This window comes from Phocoena sinus, chromosome 9 (genome assembly GCF_008692025.1).
Source record: "Phocoena sinus isolate mPhoSin1 chromosome 9, mPhoSin1.pri, whole genome shotgun sequence".
Taxonomy (NCBI): domain Eukaryota; kingdom Metazoa; phylum Chordata; class Mammalia; order Artiodactyla; family Phocoenidae; genus Phocoena; species Phocoena sinus.
Genome location: NC_045771.1, coordinates 24,357,372 through 24,374,045, shown reverse-complemented (window position 1 = coordinate 24,374,045; position 16,674 = coordinate 24,357,372). Strand labels below are relative to the sequence as shown.

The following is a 16,674-nucleotide window of genomic DNA, read 5'->3' as shown; positions in this document are numbered from 1 at the left end:
TAGGTTTTTGAGGAATTAATAATAATTTTTTGAAGATTTTTTCTCTCCCTGCATAGTCTTTGCTGTCTAAGTTGTTTTTAATTCTCTTTGGTTATTTTGATCCATTATTTTCCGTATTAGAGGCTTTCCTCAGATATGTGGTGATCCTTGGTTGTCTCTCTCAAAGAATTAGGTATTCAACCCTGGCTTAGGAGCAATGAACTCATGTATGGGATTTAGGGTATACATCTTGAAATCCAGGTGCTTCTTACATAGATTTTAAACCAGTCCTAGTTTTGGGCCTTATTTTCATCCCCCCTTGAGATTCCTGATTTGATAGTTTCTTACTCTTGGGTAGGGGAAGTCTGCAGTATAAATCAGACAGGCTATTTTCTTTTCTCACCACTAGCTCAGGATTTAGCTTTTGTGAGTCTGTGGAGTCAGTTACCACTCATCCCTCTGCTTTCCAGCTTCCAGGTTTTGTTGCTATATTCTTCTCTCCCATTATCTTTGTCCTTTTGGGCTTTTGGCAAACAACAAAACAAAACAAAATAAAAAACAGCCCCCCAAACCCTTTATTTTTGTGTAGAATTATTTAGGGAGAGTAACAAAATAAATATTTGAACTTGCTTTAGTTCACAGTGTTCCATTATAAGGCTGCATCATAATTTATTTAACTAGTCCCCAGTAAGTTATTACGTAGTTTATCACGTTTCCATTTTTTAGAAAATGGAATAAATCTCTCTGTAAATGGCAGTTATTTCCTTAGGAGTATTTTGGAGGATATTTGCTCCCCAGGAATGGTAACTAGTGTATATCCCATGTGTGTTCATTTTCTAATATGTTGTAGAGCAGAGCTTGACCAACTTTTTCTTAAAGGACTATATAGTAAATATTTTAGGCTTTCTGGGTCATACAGTCTCTTTGCAATTACTCAATTCTGCCACTGTAGCAAGAAAACAGCTGTGGGTGATATGTAAATGATGGGCGTGGCTGTGTTCCACTAAAACTTTATTTACAAGAGTAAGTGGTGGGCCCTTGGCCACAGTTTACCAAACCCTGTTGTAGAACATAGGATATCAGCATTAAATGTAAAAGGGAAAATGATCTGTATTTCTTTTCACAAGCTAGAACCCAGCTGCAGTTTTGTAGTCATTTTGCCTAATTTAAAACATTTGTTAATGACAAACTACTCTTTCAAGGAAACCTTAAAAGGTCCTAAGCACGTGCCTTGGGCCTTCCCTAACATAGTCTGACAGTCATGCAAGTTCTCGCTGAAGGATTCTGCTCTGAGCCTGATGTGACCCTAAGGCCTGAACAAATAGAGTGACTGCTGAAGAGAGGACCACTCTCTCCCAGGAGTTAATTGTACAGGGAACAGCTAAATAGCCTGCAAAGCCTGCTAAAGGTGACCTGTGAACTCTTTAACCAGGTGCCTCTGGGACCCTCTGGGTGACTTCTGGAACTGATGCAAAGCTGTAGGTTGGAATGTTGGCCGAGAGTCTCACTTCTGAGAAATTTGAAACTCAACAAAGTATTCACTGGATACATGTGGCACTGAAAGACTGGTTTCCATTCTCTGCTTAAGCAGCTTCTCTTCTTAAGGAAGGAGATGCTAGGGAGGGCTATCCTCGTCTCTCCAGGTTAGCAGAGAGGAATGTTCACTTCACAGCGATTAGCTGAGCCTACTTGAGACTTTGTGCCTGTCGTGGCTTGCCAGTTTCCTGCCTGCCTTCCCTGTGGCGTTTTAGCTGATCTGTGCTGTTGGTAGCCATATGGCCCCTTGAGCACATGGCTTGGCTTCCCTGTCCCTGCTGCTGGATGCTTGGGCCTTGCAGATTTCACAGACCTGAATAACACTTGGGGGTGGGGAGAGGGGTGGAGTCTTCTCACTGCCCGGCCTGGTAAGATAGAGGCCGCTAGCTTGGTTCTCTGTACCAATTGATTGCTTAACCAACAGAGCCCCACACTAGGTGCTTTGAGAAGATGCAAAAGAATGAGAAGTGGTTCCCATTCTCAAGGAGCTTATTACCCTTCAGGGCTTCATCCGGGAGATAACCCTAAGTAGTTAACTGTGTGATATTGTTGGCCATGTCCAGTTTTGGAGGTCAGCTTATAAGCTATCCATGGATGCAGTGGATTCTAGTACTTATTTGGTTTGGCCCTGATGATTTTTTGCTGTGCAAAAATGTCATAGCTTTGAATGGAGTTCATTATCATGTCTCTCTGAGATGGTTTTTTTTTGTTTTTGCGGTACGCAGGCCTCTCACTGTTGTGGCCGCTCCCGTTGCGGAGCACAGGCTCCGGACGCACAGGCTCAGCGCCCATGGCTCACGGGCCCAGCGGCACGTGGGATCTTCCCGGACTGGGGCACGAACTCGTGTCCCCTGCATCGGCAGGCGGACTCTCAACCACTGTGCCACCAGGGAAGCCCTCTGAGATGGTTTTTAAGCAAGGATATTTAGTAATTTTGGCTAGACTTTTATATTCCTATTTGGCAACGTGGAGAGAACAAAAAATACTAGCTACTTCCTTGACCCTTTGTCATATGGCTTTCAGATGAAAAGGAAGTTCTGGGGATGGTCTGGCTAGGAAGGTGGCCCCTCCTATACCAAAACGAGGTCAAGACTTGGTTTGTAGCCTAAGTTAGCAAACTAATTTGCTGATAAGAAAATGATTGAATTAGGAAAGACTTGTAAACATTTACCTAGCTTTTTAAATTGAGACTTTATTTTTAGAAGAGTTTTAGATTTACAGAAAAATTAACAGATACTACGGAGTTCCCACATTAACCCCTTTCACCACTCCCCCCCAGCTTCCCTTATTATTATCTGACATGATTATGGCACATCGATCGTAAGTAGTATATCAGCATTGATACGTTATTATCAACTAAAATTACTTTCCCTCTAATGTCTGTTTTCTGTTGCAGAATCTCATCCTCAATAGCACGCTAAATTTAGTTGTCATACCTCATTAAGCTCCTCTTGGATTTGATGGTTTCTCAGATTTTCTTTGCTTTTGATGACCTTGACAGTTACGAGGAGTATGGGTTGGGTATTTTGTGGGCTGCCCCTCTGTGGGAATTCGTCTGATGCTTGGCTTCCTTTTAAGTACCCCTTAAGGTGTCCAGTTTGTTGGCTTGCGCTTAGGTGCCTAGGGGTATTTGCATCAGAAAGTGGCGCTTTGTATTGTGTGGGGACAAAGGGTGGCAGCTGTGCTGTTCTGGGGGCTGGGGAAGGGATCTGTGCAGTGAGCCCCGGCCATTGCTGTAACTGGGTGGGGTGCTCCGTATTTCCCCCACTTTGGTGTTGTTTCACTAGTGTTTCCAGGATTAGCTTGGGGAGAACAGACCTGGCAGACAGCCTCGGGGAGCAGGAGAGGCAGCCGGATGTCAGTAGAAAGGGTGTTTGGTGTCCCATTTCCAGTGGCCCCATCGAGGGCGCTCACTGGTGGTGCCTGAAGGAGCCCTGTTTGGGCTGATGTTCCTTTTCTTCCTATCTGGTACTGATAACTTAGGCAGCTTTGGGAGCACTGGTGGTTGTGTCTGGGGACTCTTCTGAGGGTCTCTAGCTCAGGAGGCTGTTGTCGGCTCTTTCCGTTCATTGCATGGATGCCGCAGGGATTTTACAAGCTGAGCAGCAGCAGCCCTTTGCATCCAGAGCGCAGCACTGTGGATGGGCTCCGCAGATGGGGAGCGTGGCAGGAGGCCAGGGTGAGGGATGGACGTCCCTTGCCCCTGGCAGCACGCTGCCATTCTCCTGACTTTTGGCAGCCCTTAGTCTGCGTGTGTCATCAAGCCATTCATTTTTCCTTTTACAGTTGAGGTCTAAGAAATGGGGAGGGAATTGGATTTAGGGCATATATCTCAAGTCCAGCCAGTGACCTTTTTTTCTGTGTTGATTCTGCTCTTGGAGCGTGTGGTAGGGTAGGGTGTGTGTGTGTGTGTGTGTGTGTGTGTGTGTGTGTGTGTGTTTTGACTAGGGATCAGTAGCTTGTGGAGAAAGTAAGCGATGATGTGGGCATACTTCAGAATGTCCTGATGAAAAGCACCGTCAGAAATATTACTGTTATAAATGTGGTCTGTGATGGTGCTGACGAGCAGGCTTTGGGTAGTAATCCGCTCTGCATTTTACTTATTGAACAGCGTGTGACTGTAACTACTATTTTATTGTTTCTTCCATGTCTCTGCCCAGGAGCTGCTTGTTCTCCGGACAGTAATGACACAACTTACAGAGGAATAAAACACCATAAACCACACACACACACACACACACACACACACACACAGACACGCACGCTCACACCCCTTCAGAAGGGCAGACCTCGTTTAGCTGGCAGCGTCAGTGTACAGTTCCTGAAGAGGAGGTTGCTAATCAGGGAGATGCCGAGCAGAGTCTGCTGCTGAGGCCTGAAATTTACAGCTCCAAGAAGCCGTTTGCTGCTGCCGCGGCTGCTAACACATCATAAGGGGTGACGAATCCCAGTAACTTGTCACCGGGGTATGCTTAGATCTTCGCATTCTGTAATCAGGGGGTGAAGGTGCGAGCACTGTGACACTTTCCCTGGTTGTATTTCTCTCCGAGCATGACTAGGGAGTAGAGAATGTCTAGATATTTCTCATGTCTTGATTACAGGAAGCTTCCCTATGTTTTTGGCAATTGACGATTTAATAGGAGTTAGTTTTGCAGTGAGAGGAATGTGTAGCTCGGTCCATCATTGAGATTTAGGAAATACTGTGATGTGCGTGCACTTGAGGTGCCTGCTGATTACTGTATCTGTTGGGCAGTGGTCCTGTATTTTTGAGGGAGGAGCAGTATTGATTTGCTGTACGAGCTGTTTTGCTTGGTATGGCTTTGTGGAATTTTTGGTTTGAAGGTGGGATAGCAGTATAGCACACAGCATGGATACCTCGTGGCCCCCTCCCCTACCCCCATGTGCTGTAATCCATGTCATACAAATGTGGGATTTTGAAGCATAGGGAGAGCATTAGCTGAAGTCTTTTTCTTTTGGTCAGTTGGCCAGGCCACTGCTGCTGTCTTTAGGGAGTGAGAGGGAGATTCCATTATGATGGGCATTTTTACTTGGCATTAATGTGTCTAGGTGATAATGAGAACAAGATGTACTCTATTTTTTGCAGTTACTGAGTCTGTGTTCTCGGTTATACTTTCTTGGCTGTTTTTAAGATCTACACTTAAAATGATTGGGCCTGGTGTAAGGGGCTCTTTGATTTGGAGGGTCCTATACACTTTGGCACCACTCATACCTAGGTGATCATTCCTGACCTTGACTTGGCCCTCTTGTGACCACACATCATGCTTTTGATTATCCTTGGACTTCACTAAGGTTTTCTGGTCAGATGAGTTTTGGATTCTGGCTGTCTGAGTTTTAGCATTAGCCTTTATGTGACTCTCAGATCTATGAAAAAGGTTATAGCAGAATGGCTGTGGTTATTTGAGCCTGTTTTTTTTTCCCGCATTCAGATTTGCAAGTTAATCTTACACATAGTTGAAAATTAAAAATAATTACCCCCTCTCCTAATCTACACGGCTCTTTCTCAGACTCTTTACTGCTCTTTTGGCCCTGGCCTGTTTTTCTCTACACTGCTTCCATTACTTACCGTGTTAAAACCCCAGGATGTCTTCCCATCCACGAGTGGTAGTCAGCCATCCATGGACTTATAGCTTGATTCCAGCTGTCATCTTTCTTTTTTCTTCATTCATTCTGTTTGATGGCGCTTTCCTCCTGCTATTTCCTGTCATGTAAAATTTCTCACTTGGTTTTGCTTTTTGCTCCTTCTTCAGATTGTCCCTTAAATTACTCTTTACTCTTCTTTTGTGTGTGGTTGGCTGGTTCTCTGGAAAAGGTAGAGACTAGCCACTTTTGCAGGAGTCTGCAAATAAATGGGTATATTCTGTTGTAAAAGGTTGTGAGCCTTCCAGGGAATAGTTAGTGAAGGCTCTTTTAGGATACTTACCAGTGTGATACCCACCACAGCAAAGGAGAGGCTGGCTCCTTTTGTTTCACATATAAAAAGAGGAAGGGAATTTTGCAAGTCTACACTCACGGTGCAGCTGACCCCAGTAGTTTGTTCAGCTACCTGTTTGCTCCTGTTGGGGTCTGATTGAAGCCTAGGAGGGTTAGTTTTGGTTCTGTATACAGTGACTGTGTTTTGTAGTCTATAGCTACCTCATAGCAAAGTGTTACTTGCAAAAAAATCCAAACAGCCTTGTAACAACAGGTTCTGAATATAATGGGGTGAATTGTAGACTGCTGGCTGAATTATGAGGTCTAGTTACAACCCTGATGTGGTCCTAGTCTGGTTTCAATGGAATTTTATTCTCTACACATTGGTGGAGTGTTCTAATAACCTCCACAGAGGAATATTTGTGCTTTTGCCCTTGAATAGATATCCTCGTAAACTACCCCAGATTGGGAGTTAATCATTGGCTGAGAGTGGGGTCCAGTGTTACTGACTTTGGGTTCCAAAACAGAGATGCCCATAGTAGTGCTCTGAAAAGGAGGCTTTCAGAGTAGTTGAAGTAATATCTTAGCAATTTAATGTTTCTGCTGGTGAGATTAACAGCTGAGCATCTCCTTTCGCACGCTGAGATGACAATTCTTTTTGCCCTTCACTTGCCTTTGATTTTTCTGCTCTGCATTGGGGCGTCCTATTTTGGTTCTTTCTCATCTAGTGCTGCTACCTTCTTCTAATCCAGCCCTTGCCTCTTTTCCTAGAATCATGTTGTGATAGGCATTTTGATTGTAGCTTAGAACCTGTTTCAAGGAAAATCTTCAATAGCACATAGAGACTGGATTTCCAGTTCGTAAGCTTTGTAGTTAACCACAAATCTTGGTCAGGGCAAAAGATTTAAAAAAAGCTTGCTGTCTTTATGAATGACACAGATCCTGCCTCGATGAGAAATCACCATCTCTTTGGGGGCTGATAATTATAGGATAGTTTTCTTCAACATTGTTGTACCATAAAGAAAGATATTGGATCTACCCCAAATGGCTCTTGATCTCATCCTTCTTCCTGTAACTGGGTGTGCCTTGCTCCTTAGCATGTGTGCTATGAGATTTGGGCTATCAAGGCAACATTTAAGCATTTTTGCCTTCTCGCCCACAGGTGATGCAGGTGCTGAATGCCGATGCCATTGTTGTGAAGCTGAACTCTGGGGACTACAAGACCATCCACTTGTCCAGCATCCGACCACCGAGGCTGGAGGGGGAGAATACACAGGTGAGATGAGAAAAGCAGCAGAGCCTCTTTTCCAAAACCAAAGGGGAGGAGGTGGAGAATTAGTTAGATGTGGTCCATGTGTGGGAGAATGCTAACGGACAAGTAGTGTAAATCGCCAAAGTATTATTTCCTAGCATTTGCAGCCTAGCTGCTATTGGGCAGGTCTCAATGTCTCCTGAACCACACTCACTACTCTCCTTCATTTTCGATGGGCCCTGTTGGCATTCCTCCCTAAGGGGCTTGAGAGGAGTTAAGGTTGGTATATGTTAGGTGGTAAATGAGTCTTGTTTATTAACGAGATCTTATTATCTGAAGATAAGGGGAAGAAAAGATCTATGTCTCACTTGCATGATAGTAAGGCTTGTTCTGCTGGTCATTTTGATTTGATCTGTACGTTTTTGCTCTAGGAAGAAATGAATCTTGGTATATATATTATCTGGGGCCACCTACTCATCTTTTCCAAGTGGTAACTAGAATTATTAGCTGTACTGTTTCTTGCTGTTTGTTGGATCTTTTGGCAGCAAGGGTGCTTGCCTAGCCAATGTGTATGATTTTGGTATGTCAACTTTGAGAAATTATGTTTAGGCTGAAAACTGCAGGCAGTTTTGTTTCAAATTCTGTGGTCATTTTCTTTCCATTGTTATGTTATAAGAGGTTGGGGAAAGGGATTGTGGTTGAACTTCTTTGTTTGTCTGGCTGTCTTGTTTTTACAGACATCTTTTTAGCCCCTGTTTTTGCCTTCTGATAACTAAAGTGTGTAACTGTGTCGATTGGTTATAGAACTGGGTCCTCAGTGAGAGCCGGTGCCACAGGCAAATTGAACAGTGTGGTTGAAGTTAGTGCTGTGTGGCTTTTTAATGTATCCCTTTTGTAGTTCTAGAGACTTGAAATTTGCTTTTCTGATGTTTTGCACGTCTTGGTGCATTCATGAGTTGAAATTCAGGCCCTGTTTTCATTTGTGTGAGAGTTTAGAGACAGCCCATAAGAGTCAAATGAAAATATTGTGATTGTCTTTTGAGTCAGATCATGCGTAAGAAACCCATACAAGATGGGTTCTTTGAATGTCTGGCCAATCAGTTCATCTCGACCCCCAACCCCCCAGCCTTTTCTTTCCCACAGAGGAGGCAATTTAATGCAGCAAGCAGGATTGTGGTAAGGTTGAGAATGTAAATGCACGAAAGCCTAGAAATGCCAAAATAAGGTTCTCTCGGTAACTGTAGCTCTGCCTCATTGCACAGAGTAAATACACATGTCCAGTTTTGTCAGCGCTGGGAGTAGTCCACAGTTCTGCATCTGTGCCATGCAGTTGGAATTAAGGAGACTCAGTAGCTGAATTTTAAGCAGTTTTTAGGGGCGTGGGGGAGTTATAGCTTAGGTCTGACGATAGCAAGTTTTCTGGAGTAAGAACTAAACTACCACTGAGAAGTTTTCGTTTTTCTTGGATCCTTTGGAACTCCTCAGGGGGTAATGGATGGATTTCCCTTAGCCTAGCGGATGACAAAAGTTGTTGGAATACATCTCCCAGTTTAGGCAGGATCACGTTTATAGAATTTCTTCTTCTTTACCAAGGTAGGTTATCTCTTATTTGTTAGACTTCTGTTCACTCCTGAGATCTTACTCCATTTTAAGAAAGTTCTCAGTGAGTCTCAGCTCTAAGAGTCAACATATGGCTTTTGAGTGAAATGAAGAATGATTTCCCTTATTTGTTCATTAAATTCCTTTGGAAGATTTTAATGAGGGTCACATAAGAAATTAATATAATACACTTTGAGTACAGTGGTGGTGGGTGCTGTGAAGAGCCCTGTTGTGGTGGGTGCTTGGGAAGTCTTCCCAGGAGCAGCTCGTATACCTCTTGAGTGCCCGCAGACAAGAAGTGAGCAGATGAGAGAAAGGGCACTCTAGACCAGCACTGTCCCATAATGCAAGCCCCAAATGCAAGCCCCAAATGTGAGCTCTGTGTGTTATTTAAAATTGTCTAATAGCTATGTTTTAAAGAACATTAATTTTAATGCAGTTTATTTGACTTACTATATCCAAAACTGTATCATTTCAACATTTAATGAATGTAAAAAATTCATGAGATATTTTACTTTTATTTTTACTGTGTCTTGGAAATCTGATGTATATTTTATACTCGGATCTCAGTTCATCCTAGCATATTTCTAGGGCTCAGTAGCCACAGGTGCGTAGTGGCTACTGTAATGGACAGCACAGGTTTAGGAATTCAAATGAATAGGTTCATTGTCATTGATGAATACTTACTAGGTACCCACTTTGTACCAGATGCTACGCTGGGATTGCAGTGGGGAATAAACCCTCATGGAACTACTCTTATGGAACTTTAAAATCTAGTAGGGGAAATTCGCAAGTAATCACGTTTATGTCTTGTGTTATGAAAGGAAAGGTTAGCGTTTATAAGAACGCATAATCTGGGAAGGCTTCTTTGAGGAAGTGACTTTTAAGGCCTGAAGGCTGATTAGGAGTTAGCTAGGTAAAAAGTGAGGAGAAGACAATTTCTGACCGAGACAGCAGCAATGACAAGAACCGGGTGAGTTTGGGAATAGGGAATGGATGGCCTCTGTGGATGGTGCTTGAGTGGTGTGATGCCTGTGTGGTCCAAAATATGGGCAGGGCCAGATCATGCATGTCCTGTGAATATTCCCGGATACTCATGAAAAGAGAGAGAATGTGGGGCATGTGATGAACTGTGAGTAATATTGTATGACTGGAATAGAGGATACTTAATGCCAGGGGTTAGTAAGAAATGAGTTTGGGAGTTAGGCAGAGGCCACGTGTTGAAGACATGTCTGCCATGCCTTGTAGGCTTTTGTCTTGAACGATTTTAAGGGATGGCACCTTTTGGGTTTGAGTGTGCTTGTGTTGGTGGCTTTCATTTATAAAACATGAAAGTACTTTGCGTCTATAAAAGAAGATCATGCTAGATGAAAACTGATCTGTAGCGAGGGGTTCTGGTTTTGTTTTTGGTAAAGCTCATCTGGGGGTGAAAGGTATGAGGAAGGAGAGGCTGTGGATGTGGCTCCAGTAGCCTCTCACCCTGGAGGAGTCTTTCTACTTGAAGAATTCTCCCTGGAACCCTCACAATGAGTGGAGATTCTGCTCTCTGCTTATCTTAAAGAGATTTACAGTATGGGTGTAGGAATAGAAATCACCCAGAGATCCCAGTGAGGCTGTAACTATATGTGTGTAATGACTAGGCAAGCAGGAGTCCCCTTGGAGTCTTTGGTTTCCCTAGTGTTCTTTACTGTATACCAGCAGTTCCTATACTACAAGGGGAGTCCAGTCAAGTACTCAAGGCTTGGATGTCGGGAACTCTGTTAGGCCACATTGCACCCTTGTGCAGGTTAGACAAGGGTGCCCCTTCCTTCAGGCAGCCTCATGTCAGGGCACATGGCTTGGCAAGTAGAGTGGAGGCTGAATTTCAGCTCCCACTCTCCCTCGGTCCACTTGGCCAGGTGCCCTCGTGCACGGCACAATGTATACAAGGCGATGCGGCTGTCCTAGTTAGAACAGGGCTGATGGACTCTCCAAAGAAGATGTCGAGGGTATGTTTTGGGAATTGGGCAATGGTCTCGTACTCACAGAAACAAAGGATGCTTGACAGTTGTTTGGAGATGACGGAGGGACCGTGGAGGGTGCTGAATGAAACCCTCAGGAGATTGCCTTCTCTCGAATTTGGGGACATTTTGGGGGAGGGGGTGTCAGTGGCTTTGAAATGGAGAGAAAGTAACTTGGCAGCTTATGGTATTGGAGCTCATTCTACACAAAAGAACAGAGTGGGATAAGGTGCAGATTAAGGAACTGGAGGAGGAGATGAAGAGGGAGAGTCTTTGCATGAGCTTCCTCAGGGGCAGGCAGGTGGTGTGCAGAGACTCCTGCTGTGGGTGGGCCTCCCTACAAGCTCCCAGATGATGACTCAGTGGGTCTTGCCCTTCAGGTAAGAACGGGGAGGCTCTTTTAATGTTTATCTTCCCCCTACCCTAAAAATTAACGTGACATCAGCAAATACAGATCTTCTGAGACACCTTTGTATATTGTGGGGATAGTAGGGCAAATTGGATTTTCCTTTTTTTAAATACAGAGACAAATTCATTCTATTAAATTATACATGAAGGCAAGGAGGTTTTGCCCAAGGCTAACGGTGTACTTCCATTCCCCCCTTTTGGTTACTTTCTAATTGTAGCCAGAGGAAGGGCTCTGGACAAAACTGCACGATCAAAGGAACTGTTTGCATTCTAGGCAGCTCTTTTCCAGTAGCACCCGGAAATTCATGGGTTAGCGACGGCTCCCAGATTTTGGTTAGAGCCTGATTTGTTGCTGGAACATGTGACTGAGTTAAAAGCTAGAGTGTGTAGTATTTCCCTCAGAAGGAGTACAGTTGGATGTCTGATGCTGTTGATTCTGTTTCTGTGGCACCAAGCTTTTGGATTATTAGGGCGAATCCAGCGTCATCTCTTTGGAGATGTAGCTCCTTCAGGCTGAGATCCATTTTGGACACTGCTATGTGGCGCTCCTGTGACCCGAACATGTATCAGGGTTTCTCTAAAGGTGTAGTGTGTGTTATCCAGTTGTTTGCCACAAAGATACAAGTGCTAAATCTTGGAGAAAGGCTATGAGTTTTCTGAGCTGCTGCCTTAAAGGACATAACACATTGTGCATCTCAGGACTTCCTAGAGAGCTTTTGGCTTTGATCTGAAACTGGAAAACCTAGTGCTCTATTGCCCAGGGCCGCTGCGGGCTTTGTGTTACACTTGGAGTGTTAATGACAAAGGAAATACAACCCCTGGGCATTTGATGAAGGGGCTGACTTATTTCCCCATGAAGTCCGATCTTGCGGTGCTATTGTAGTAGGCAAAGACAGCACGTGCGCGCACGCACGCGCACACACACACCACCCCCGGGAAGTGTGGAAACCCTTCCCCTCATCTCTCATCTGTGGTTTCATGCTTTCAACTTGTATTGGTTTCCATCACCCTGTCTTTCAGCCTCCTCCCTGTGAACTTACTCACCCACCATATAAATGTTCTTTCACAGCACGGCCTCTAAATATTCAGACCTGGGCACTGCAGGATCAGTTTTGTTAAAGCTGCAGTCTGCCTAATCTCCCAGAGTCCTCGCTGCCTGTTTGAGGGGTTTGTTTCCCAGGCCTGAGCCCACTGGGTCTCCTCTTTAGGCAGGTGATGGGAGACGGAGCCGCAGGTAGGCACATTATTAGTGATACCTCGCAATGCTTAAGGGTTTTTTCTCAGAGGCAGGGTGGTTTCAGGTGCTAATATCACCATTTGTTGTGCAGGACCCCAGGGGTGCTTTGCCATTTTGACACGATTGAAGGTGGTTCTCAACCTGTTTCCTCCAGGTTAGATTTCTGAAAGCACGATGAGTGGTCCCTCTGGACCCTAGAGCAGACGATGCTGCCAGCTGAGATGCATACCAACAGGAAGCTCTGGGGCTGCAGTCCCTAAGTGTAGCAGGGGCAAACCAGTAAACCCACTGACTGTGATCTTGCATGTGTGACTGGGAAGTGTAAGGCAAATAGCAGATTACAGAGGGACTCCAGCCTGGCATTGCGGACCTTGGAGAAAAGCAGAAGCTCTCTGAAGTGGATATAGCATTTCACCGGTTTCCAATGGAGAGATGTGGGGACTTGCAGCAATGTGATCAAAGGACATAGAATATGTCAGAGCGCCAGCAGGGGCATTCTGTACCGGCTTCAGATTTGTTTGATCTGGGCATTTTGGAGAACACTTGAAACTTCTTTCTTAGAGGACTGAAAAAATTACCTTTAGGAGACGATGGCTTGGTCTTAGCTCATCTGTTTAAGATTCCAGGATGTATATATCCAGTCATTTTTTAAAGATTAATACCTGTTGTTCAGCTGGAGTGGTCACCAGAGTCAAGACATTTCATATCTGGGTGGATCCAGTTTCCTAAAATGTATGTTCCACCGCTCTTTATAAGTGAATTATAACCTGGAGAAGGCAGCAATTGCCTATCTGTTTCCCTTTGGTTTACTTTTTTCTCTCTATTACAAATTATGTTTTCTTTTGTGTCCTTTAGCTAATGCATCCCCTTTCCCGTGATCTTGCCTCTCCCCTACAAATAATTTTTGTGGGAGTTTAACAGTCTCCTAGTGGGTCTTGCTGGTTAAGCCTTTCCCAAACCATGTGCATTTATGTCTTTCAATCCATCGCTCTCTGTCTTTCTTCTCCGTTCATTTAATCATCACTGTTACCAGTTCTGTATTTTCAATTTATCTAAATCTTCCCAGTGCTGCTATGTTCATATTTCTTGTCTCTGTTCAGTCCTGTGAGCTGCAGTAAGTTTCTTTTGTTTCCAGAGTTGACAGCCCCATCATAGTTACTGTCCTGTGACCATTTAACATAGCTGCTATGTTGAGGTAACCCTCTTTCTTGCCTTGGTCCTCGAAAGCCTCTTTAGGCCAGGGATTTCCATACCCAGTCCTTTCCTTCTCTGTATCATCCTGTTCTGTCTGTTGATGTCCAGGCCTGCTTTCCACCGTGAAGCCTAAACTCCCCTGATGGCAGGAATGGTATGTTTTTCTCCGCTTCCTCTCTCCCCTCTTTTTCCGAAGCTTGCAGAGTGCTGTGACTACTGTAGGCATTTAATAAATGTTTAAATCGACGTTATCTGCTTAGGCTGAAGACCTAATCCATACATTATTTTTGAGCGACATCATTTTTAGGGCTCCTAATCCATCGCTAATATCTGTGACTGCTTCTGCTAGCCATTGCAACTTGAGCCAGTGTATTGGTGTCGAAGGCCCCAGGAGGGAGGTTTTGCAGTCGGGTTTTTTCCTACTTCCTAATTGGATTGCTTGTTTTGATGGTCAGGTCACACATGGCTTGGTTTTCTGTAGGTACTTCCTCTTCCCCACTCCTAGTTTCAATCTAGTTGCCGCCATTGGGGTGACGAGCCCTGCCTCTCCCTGGGCACTGGTTTTTTTCCTCATAGTGGTATTCCAGTAGCCCGGGGCAGATTGGGTTCAGTCCACCAGAGGGATTAATTTCAGGATTTTAAGTGCTTCTGCAGGTTGGTCCCCAACTGACTTTCTTTTAACACCTCTACTCTTATTCAGGTTTTCCCAAATTATCCCTCTTTCATAGATAGCAGTTCAGATGTCTTGATTCATTGGAGTTTTTAGGTGCGCCTTTTCCCCTGAGGGCTATCTTTTTTTTAAACTCTTGATGACCTTGTTGGTTGTCAGATTATTTCTTTGCTTGGAAAAAAATTTTAAATCCATTAGAGAAGCTTTCCTTTCATCTTTCTTTCTTTATTTATGAGATACTGATTGCAGAGCTACCTACACTGTGTTTAGATAAATTACTTTTTTTTTTTTTTTTGCATAACATTTATATGCAAGGCAAGTTTAGTGCAGTCATCCAGTGCCTTGCACTTCTGCAGGCCAGGGTTGTAGGTTTCTTTCCTTGGTGGACTGATTAGCTTTGTACTGGGAAAATTTTGTTCAGTTCAAAACCCAAACGTTTCAGTTCCTCACATGTTACAGGTGCTGTGGACCTGGGAAATTATTTTTATTAGTAAGATGCTTATACTCTTAGAAATCGAGTCTCAAATTCTGACCAGTTTGTGCACGGTGTGGTCACAAGGTAGACTTTAGACTGGGTGATAGATTGTGGATGAAGCAGTATCAGGTCATGTCACTGCTGTGGAAAAGGCTTTTCAGAACTGAGACTAGAAGGGGAAGCTGAAGGACGCAGACGGCTGCTTTTTTTCCTCCTGCAAATCACAGGCCTATTGCTTAGGCGTATTTCTAACGTCACTTTTCATTTCAGCCCGCCTTTGAAATCCTCGGCCAGTTTGTGAGTTGTTCACATTTTTCTAGGCCTTCATCTCACCGTCTCATGTGATCCGAGCCTGTTTTCGGCTGCGGATGCCTCTGCGTGGTTCAGGGTTGTGTTGGTGGCCACCTTGGCATGTTGCTGTTTCACAGGAGGAGCTCTGTTCGGTTTAGCCGTGAAGACATCATGGAGACTTTGTGCTCCTTACTTCTCTGCTAGAAGCCAGTGGATATAATCTCCTTCATCCTTGTCTCGCTGTATTGGGCCCTTCGTAAGGCTGAGCAGAAGCTTCCCCTTTATGTGGGCGTCTGCTGCGTCTCTGTGTTCAGACATCGGTACCAGAATCTGGTTCCTTCTGCTGTCCTGCCAATTCTGGATAACCCACGTAAGGGTCGCCTGTAGTTCCTGTAGTTTCTAGTTTCTACTTTAAAATGCCCTTTTCTCTCGTCCCCCTTTCATACTCTGTATGATTTTTCTGGGGTGAGTAGATTTCACATTTCTTCAGATTTGTTGCCAGCTCACTCCCCGGCCCATAGTTGATACTCACGTGTTTGTTGTATAATGTCTCCTTTCGTTCTCATCGGCTCTCATCTCGTTGTTCATAATCTGGGAATGTGCGGAATGGCCAGACTACACCTGACACTTGATTTTCTAAGTTTACTGCTCTATCTTTCCTGGGATGTTTTCCCCATCAGTACTAGGGAGGCTGGTAGAAAGGTTTGAGGTTTTTTTTTTTTAATGTACTGTTGTCTTTTGTAAGGTGGTCTGGAATTCAGAGAAAGCTGCATTCTTTCATACAGAACTGCCTTTAGCATCTGCTCATCTGGCTGGAGGGGCTTGTTTTAGAAAGCCTGCCCTGCAGAAGCTGTAGGTGGGTGTCTGCGGAGGGGTGGCTGGTGTGCCCCATGCCCAGGCTGGCTCCCTCAGGCTCTGGCTAGAGCAGGTCCCTACGGATGGGGGTGCAGACTGTACCACCCACACTAGTCTCATTGGCCCCCCTTTCCCCTTTCTCTGTTAGTGCAGCTGCTGTGAGGGAGTGCACACACTGCGTTCTGCATGGGAGGGCTGGCAGCCGGCTCCCCTTGCTGGTTTTGGCCATTGGGACAGCCAGGATTATTAGGCCAGTTTGTACTTTAAGATGAGGGATACTTGACATCACTCAAAGCAGCTTATTTTATTTATTTCTTATTTCTTATAAAGCGCAAAGTTATCCCAGCCCTTTGCTCTTCCTTTCAGTGTGTATTAAGCTACCACCAGCTCAGTGTTTTCTTCAGGAAAACATCCGGGTTCCTCCCTGCCCTTGGCCAGCTTCTGCCTCACCTTCGAAGATCCTTTGTGACGCTTGCCTCCTCGCTCTTAAAGCTCTTTGGCTTCACCTCTTCTTCCCTCACCCCCTTCCAACCCTCTTCTCTGGGAGGAGTGATGGTTCTCTCAGTCTAGACGGTCCTGTTTGCATACCAAGAAGTTACAGTTATTCTGGAGATGCATGGACTCCGTAATATCAGTGTTACGGAAAATGTAAGCTTCTCAGTTGAGAAGCCGTAAGGCGGCTTCTGCTTGTAACACCATTTGGGCCCCTGGTTATTATTAGATATCCATAAAATCCCACAGTGGGAG

The 16,674-nt window shown here is 44.6% G+C and overlaps 1 protein-coding gene across 2 annotated transcripts in view; it reads left to right on the top strand.

Moving 5' to 3' along the window:
* The window catches only part of SND1 (staphylococcal nuclease and tudor domain containing 1), a 420,353-nt gene that overhangs the window by 65,099 nt on the left and 338,580 nt on the right, over positions 1-16,674 (top strand). For both annotated transcript variants that reach the window (XM_032642818.1, XM_032642817.1), the window contains exon 10: positions 7,109-7,222. In XM_032642818.1, coding sequence (XP_032498709.1) covers positions 7,109-7,222 — 114 coding nt within the window. The remainder of the gene's footprint in view (positions 1-7,108; positions 7,223-16,674) is intronic.